General features: G+C 56.3%; 1 protein-coding gene across 1 annotated transcript in view; it reads left to right on the top strand.

Moving 5' to 3' along the window:
• LOC122392156 (homeobox protein dve-1-like) overlaps window positions 1-7,087 on the top strand; it is a 47,066-nt gene extending 39,979 nt beyond the window's left edge. The window contains exons 4-8 of the mRNA XM_043386734.1: window positions 5-196; window positions 721-953; window positions 4,603-4,767; window positions 4,963-5,085; window positions 5,496-7,087. Coding sequence (XP_043242669.1) covers window positions 5-196; window positions 721-953; window positions 4,603-4,767; window positions 4,963-5,085; window positions 5,496-6,314 — 1,532 coding nt within the window. The 3' untranslated portion in view covers window positions 6,315-7,087. The remainder of the gene's footprint in view (window positions 1-4; window positions 197-720; window positions 954-4,602; window positions 4,768-4,962; window positions 5,086-5,495) is intronic.
• The last annotated feature ends 408 nt before the right edge of the window (window positions 7,088-7,495 follow it).

Below are 7,495 nucleotides of genomic sequence, written 5' to 3' on the forward strand. Positions count from 1 at the left end.
TCAGTGGGAGCAGCGGCAGCTCTGCCGGTCAGGTTTGTCGTCGAGTTCATCGACCTGCCGGCAGATGTCAGGAGCAGCGGCCGGCGCCGGATCGAGGACTATGCCATCATCCCGTCGTCGACGAAATTCAATGACGTCACGGCGGCAGTGCTGCACAAGTGTGGCCTGGAGCACGTCAATGTGTCGGAGAGCACCGGTGAGCGACGCGACGGGCTGAGCTGACACGGACCGCCTCGTCTGGGGTCGGGAATCGTACCTGAGCTGACACAGCCGCGGGTTTGTGTGGGCGGGCCGGGAGTAGGGACGGACGGCTTCTCACTTCGGCATGAGCTGTAAAAGCTGGACTATCGAGGCACCAAAATCGAATCTGCAGGACACCCATAGGATTTTCGTTCTCAGAATTGTATAAAAAAAGAGCGTGGGCTAGTTTTAAGTGGGGGGTCTTGGAAGCGACAAACTATAACATTTGGCCCGTTGATTGACCCATACCTAGCGTGAAATTGCATTGATTTGCAATGCATAATATGTTCTCTGACAATTTCAAAAGAAAGGAGCCGCCGAGTTTCCGTGCCGCTAGCCCCCGACCTATCACCCTCTCCCTGTGACAGCGTACCTGTCGCTGTGTCTCTGGCTGACCCAACCCCTCGCCCTCTCCCTGTGACAGCGTACCTGTCGCTGTGTCTCTGGCTGACCCGAGCCCTCACCCTCTCCCTATGATAGCGTACCTGTCGCTGCGGAACTGGAAGCCGCTGACCCTGGAGCAGGTCTGCGCCGCCGATGGGCACACGGTGGCCGACATCCTCGGCGACGTCATCAACACGGCCACGCTGCGCATCTTCTGCCGCGAGACGCCGGCCGGACGGCAGGCGGCCGATGTCAAGGAGCGGCTGCTGCGACTGCTGGTCACGCACGGCAGCGGCATCCTCACCGCCTCCGGCTGTCCCCTGGACGAGGTGAGAACCGGGGATCGAACAGAGGAGCGGACAGTGACACATACAGACCCTACAGACCCGGACAGTCACACAGACCGGCCATCCTCACCGCCTCCGGCTGTCCGCTGGACGAGGTAAGAACCGGGGATCGAACAGAGCAGCGGACAGTATCACTGACAGACCGGCTATTCTCACCGCCTCCGGCTGTCCGCTGGGCGAGATGAGACAGGCCCTGGAAGACTCGTGCAGACCCGACAGACCAGGGGACAGAACAGAGGAGCGGACAGTATTACTGACATACCGGCCATCCTGATCGCCGCGCTGACCTGGTGTCCGCTGGACGTCGTCAGACCCGGAGACGGAACGTACGGTCGCCTTAACCAGGGTACCTTTCAGATGAGAAAACAGGGGCTCTGTTTGGTTTGGGCATATCTACATATGATATTCTCCCCTTGTGTAAAGTTGACTGTGACATACATGCTTTTATCGTACAATTTCTGTTGGTTTAATGGTTTTAATTACCCAGTGGCATTCTGTGGGAAAGTGCAAAGCGCTCGTCCTTCGAGTTCGTGCGGCGATATGTAGTTCTGTTCAGTGGTATGCGGCACTGTGCGGCGATACCGGAGCGCCAATTACCGGTGCGTCGGCCGTCGGCCGCAGTCCGCCGGGCGGCAGCCGACACCGCTCGCCGCCGCTGTCGTCACCGATGATTTACTCTGCGCCCCGCACCGAGAGACATCTAATGCCATCTTTCGGCAGAATTTAGCGATAAATCTCGCCGCTATCGGTCCCCCTGGGAAGGCATCCGATCGCCGAACCATATGAAGAGTGGCCGGCCGGGCGACAGCGCCGCCGCGCCACCGCCGCAGCCGCGCCGCAGCCGCCGACCGCCCCTCGTAATCTCCGACTCTCGAATTCATCGATGAGTTTGCAAACTTACGTCATTTCGAAAATCTACTAAACAGGCCGACGCCAGGTTATCCAATGGAATTAAATGGGCTGATGTTACGATAAATATGATTGGTGGAGGCGTGGAGGCGATGATACCCCGATAATAAAGATTGGTTGACCGCAAATGATGATTTAGCGTTCCCGCGTGACGTTTTAACCAGCCGATAAAAGTAATGTCCCGAGACGGTTTACTGCGATGGTCAATACAAAAGTGCGCGGCGCTCGGTGGGGACGGCCGGCCGTCGAGAACCGCGCGTGTGATTGAGATGTCGCTACCGACACCCGATTTTTATGGGAGCCCTCCCCTCAGAACTCAGAAGCCATATGCTGCCTTGAGCGACAACGTCCACTGTTCATTCATGCAACATGCCTCAGCTTTTTTCATTGTTTCGTTAATGAATCGTAATGAACGAATCGTACGAATTGTTAATGGACAGGATCTACGGAACATGCACGACTTCGATCCCCAGTGCGTTTCGATATTGTAACATATTTCTTTAGCATTGTTCTCCGAGTTATTTCTCGAACCATTGAATGATGGTCGATGTAATCACATATTAGATGGACATATCATATACTGACAACACGCTTTAGCTAGGCACGCACCGGTTTTTGGTAGCAAACTAAGCCCAGTTCGCTGATAATGCCCGGTGTGATCAGACGCAGTAAGACCGCCGAACGTTCTTGCGTCACTGCCGGCCTTTCTCCGAGAAGGCCCGCGTGGCGGCGCTCGGCTTTTCTCAGAGTGTGATCCGCCCGGACCCAGTGATGACGTGGTCCCGTCTGACCCGGTTCTTATGACAGTCGTATAACGTCCAGCCGCTGCGGCTTAGCGGCGCTCACCTAATGTGTGCGCTAACGGACTTCTCGTCATCTGAATCCGCTCTCATGAGTTAGACCGGATTACTAGACCATGGACAGTTAAATCGGTTTAACCGCCGCTTAACCACGTCCCATTTGTGTATGAGCTAACGGTGCTTTATGGCCACGTAAAGCCGATTCACGATTTATGACGAGATGAGCTGGTCAAAGAAAATGGCGTCTTTAGTGATATTATTTCATGTGCTGCCTAGAACTGCATGAATATTTCACGATCAAACATACATTCGTAAATGATCTAAAGTGAATGGTTGTCATGCTATGAGGAAAAAGGTAAGTGAAATTCTAGGAAAGAGTAGCAGGGAGTAAACCAATGAAGGTAGTGGCCAGTGGGTGCGACTGCATAACTCAGTAACTATGCAATATTGCAGCGCAACTGTTACCTGAATATGCGCAGAGGGTATAAATGATTTCCGCCTCTTGTTTGTTTGTTTGTTTGTTTTGTTGGGTTAGGCCCTTTCGGTCGACAAGACCATTGCAGAGCCGGAAGGATGATAGGATTTAGGGGGAGACATTGGTCTGGGCAGGCACCCTAGTGAGTCGCCGGGGCTGAGCCCGTCCAGAGGACAGGCCACCCAGCCCCAAGGCACTCACTGCACCCGGCTACGGGGTGCGCTCCCTCGGGAGCAGCGGTGCCGCTCCAAGGGAGCAGCCCGCATGAGATAAAGTTGCCTGTCCAGCCCGGAAGGGGGTTGTGGCGTGGAGGAGAAGGATTTCAGTATCCTGAGGATAGAAGCACGGATAGGTGATTTCCGCCTCAACATCGTTGTGACTATATACCCGTTAGTTAGTTCTACGTAAGGTAGCTGCCAGCCAGGTACTGTAACAACTATGTCGGCCGGACCAGGATATATTGAGAGACGGACGGCCAGCCTCCGTGTCGATCGGAGGAGCAGTGCCGCTGACCGGCCGTATCGCCGGGGGAGGGGAGGGTGCGGAGGAGGGGGGGGGGCTACAGGTCACTCTGGCGCGGCGCGGCGCGGCCATTTTCCGTGCGATCGCCCGACGACCGGCCCTCGATTCACACCTCGCGATTTATTGGCACTGCCAATCGCCGGACATCTTAACTGGGCGCGCCGTGCCGGCCAGAAAGTACACAATATCCGCACGGCCGCTGAGTTATAGGCGGCCCTCCATCACAGGGATTGGCCGAAATGGCTCCAAACCAAGCCAGTGACGCCCGTTTTTGATGCCGACTCCAGCCACGCGGACAATTGCAACTGATCTTCAATAATCTCACATAAATTCTTAGATTTGTTAGGGATTTCCTCTGGTAATGGGGATTTGTGGCGCACGGGCAACTTTACGACTTTCCAGGGGATTGGCGGCGGGCGGTGGCCGGTGGCCGGCGCCGCCGCCCGGCCCGCTCTGGCCCCGTATAATTGGTGCGATGTGATGGACTGCGGCGGGGACAGGGCGCCGCGCCGACACGGGGCGTCGTTAGCGGAGCAGTTGGCGATCTGCAGTGATCCAGTTTCAGTGGTGGTGCCGCTTCCCGGACCGATCGAACGGCCACAGCGAGTTTGTTAGCGGCGTGGAGAACGACGGAGAGTGTCTGGCCTCGGACGCACTCTCTACGGTCGGGGTCGCTCGCCTCTGAAACAGCTCGTGTTATGCCTGTTGTGATGCTTATGAGAGATCGCTAGTGAATGTTGTAAGGTGATGCAAGGCATTGTTATCTGTGGCATGCAGACGACAAGCTCACCTTACGGTTGAGCTTGCACATTAGACACAAACTTGCTTTCCTACCCGTCTCTTCCCATGTCATTTTTTATGTCCCTGATGACAGTTGCAGCGACTCCACGGTACCTGACCCCGGTTTGGTGCGGTCTCTCCTCAGAGCACGCTGGCACACCTGACGTCGGAGGCGCTGCCCAGCCTGTCGGCCGAGACGGTGCTGCGCTTCAACCAGTGGTACGAGGCGCAGAAGCTGAGCCGCAGTGGCAGCGGCCAGGCGCAGGAGCAGCGGGAGCAGCGGGCCGAGGTCAACTCCTCCTCCTGTCAGGTGAGCAGGTGTTTCCACCCCCATTCAACCGGAAGGAGTAACTGATTACGGTTCCCGAAACGACGAATAGTGAAGTACAGTGCAAAACTTTACGGAGACGGTAAAACTCAGAGCGCTGAGCAAGCATGGACCGACCTTTCCTTAATTGTAGGATAAGGTCTTGCAGAATTAACGACTCCGCGTTGGTTCTTTCAGGCTTCTCACGACCACTTCCACCAGTGCAGCAAGCCTCGTGTGCGCACCAGCTTCGACATGGAGTACGAGATCCCCAAGCTGCAGAAGTGGTATTCCATCAACCCACACCCGAATAAAATGCAGGTGAGTCCACAGCGTCATAAGGCGATCATCAATTACATAAAAAGGGCGAAATTCTATGGGTAGTCTGCACCCGCGATCTCTGTTACGAAAGCACGGTGGTAATGGAATTAATAATGCTCCAGTAACCTCAACTAACGTTCTGCTGTGACTACCTCTGCATACGCTAAATTAGTTAGACCTCAGATACAGCTGCACCGAAATCACTTTTTGCCACTTTTCCGCCAGAATCATCTCTCCTTTATTCGCAATCCTGCGGTCTTGGCCAGGCAATGACTGTTGACTGTCGACAGGGTCCCTACTCTCTAGTTTGAGACGCTCCGGATACGACGTTTGTCGTCTGACATTTAATTTTAGCACGGCACTTAGCGGTTAGTCTTACCGTCGCTGATCGCCTCGTTCCCCTTCTGCAGATGCAGTACTTTATGGAAGAGCTCAACTTCTACCGAGGCGGCCGCAACCGGAAGCCACTCGAGATCAACAACATCATTTACTGGTTCAAAAACTCGCGGGCGGCACAGAAGAAGTTTGAGCAGCGCGCGCAGAACGGTCCGGCCGCCAGTCCGGTGCTGGAGCCGAGCGAGGACGACTGCTCGCTCTCGGCCTCCGAGGAGCCGGACGGCGAGGACGCGCACATGACCTCCGAGCCGGCGCTGGACGACGTGAAGCACGAGGACGGCTCGGACGGCGACGCCGAGACGGATCGGCGCGACTCGACGGCGGCCGGCTCGCCGCAGTCGCTCGTCCACCCGGCCACCTCGCTCGTCTCGCCCTACATGGGCCACATGACGTCGGCGCACTTCGAGCGCATTGGCTACGGCGTGGACCCGTCCGTGTTCCGTCAGTCCATGTCCATGTACATGTCCGGCTGCCTGCCCGGCCTGCAGAACGTCGGCTACCCCGCCATCGGCATGGGCGCCGAGCACCAGCGCAAGCGCAACCGCACCTTCATCGACCCGATCAGCGAGGTGCCGCTGCTAGAGAACTGGTTCAGTCTCAACACGCACCCCTGCCACACCACCATCCTGCAGTACACGGACGAGCTGAACCGGCAGCCGTACCGGCAAAAGTTCCCCAAACTCGAGCCCAAGAACGTCCAGTTTTGGTTCAAGAACCGGCGCGCCAAGAACAAGCGTCTGCGATCGGCCATGTCGCCCCTGCGGTCGGAGCTCAGTCAGGACTCGATCGGCTCGCGACAGGAGCTCTCCAGGAGCTCGCTGGGAGCTTGCTAGGCTCACAGGGTCTGCGCCAGTTCCTTGGTCCCGTTCCGTTGGTTGGGGGGTCTGATAGGGACTGCGATCGCCGGCTTTGATTCGCTAACGGGCATTCAGAGGTCGGCTTTCCCGCCGCTCTTTGCGCTTACAATCAATGTCACCTCCCCGCCTGGGTTAGCCGTCGGATCTCAGTTCACGCAGGCTAAGTCGACGCCGCGTGAAGCGCTGGCGTTTCCAGGAACGCGGCCACGAGTCGTAACCGAGCTTGTTCGTGCCCGGCCGACCGCGCCGTGCGGCAGGCTGGGTGACCGTCGCAGCCCTGTCGAGCTTGTATCCAGAGCTGGGGACCGGAGGCCCTGCCCGGTCGGTCGCGCTCACTTGTACTTGATCTCAGAGACAGACGGGCAGGCGTGCGGTGCACGCTGTTCGTTTTGTACCGCCGCGCCTCCGCAGTCAGTGACTGTCGCCGTTCGTAGTTGGTTAGACCGCCGCGCCGCGCTGTCGTGAAGTCAATCGGCTGACGTGTGCTCGTTATGTGACAAGTAGTCTATTTAATCGTTGAGCGAGTCAGCGGGCGCCGGTCGACCCCGTGGGTCGCCGCGCCCTCCACTGACTCCTCGGGTGATTCCGGCGCGTGGGGCAGTCATGGCGCGGCCTCGACGATCGGTCCGCAGCTGCGGAGCGAGCCGGCGAGGCCAGCTGCCCCGTGTCGGTGTTTGTCTCTCGATGTCTGATCGTGCAATCATTGGAATATTATCCCCGTAATAAATATGTTATATGTTGATCAACAACTGAGTATGAAACATCCCGATCGGTAGAATTCGTATTCCTCTTGTTCGTAGTAAAAATCACCCCTATAAATACACCGTCGTCAAAGATATTTCAGCTGCTCATACCATCGGTTGTGTATATATTCGCAAGAGCACCATGAGCACAGAGCATAGGTACCTATTTAGCTGCCACTAGCATGTTCCAGAACCTGCTTGATCTGTCGTCGATAAAAATATGATTCGTGAATCGTGAGAAAGTTGCAGCTGACAGGTCACGTTCCTTCGTCATCTGTCATATTCCAGTTATACGGCTATCAGCAGTCAAGCTGACATGTCTCTAATCAGATTCAAATCAATCCGTTTTACAGCTGCAAAGGTCATGACATTTCGAAGCCTTGTCGGCGGAGTATTTCAGCGACATGCCACAAA

The sequence above is a fragment of the Amphibalanus amphitrite genome, unplaced genomic scaffold, assembly GCF_019059575.1.
Source record: "Amphibalanus amphitrite isolate SeventyFive unplaced genomic scaffold, NRLGWU_Aamphi_draft 000471F_arrow, whole genome shotgun sequence".
In the NCBI taxonomy this organism is placed as follows: domain Eukaryota; kingdom Metazoa; phylum Arthropoda; class Thecostraca; order Balanomorpha; family Balanidae; genus Amphibalanus; species Amphibalanus amphitrite.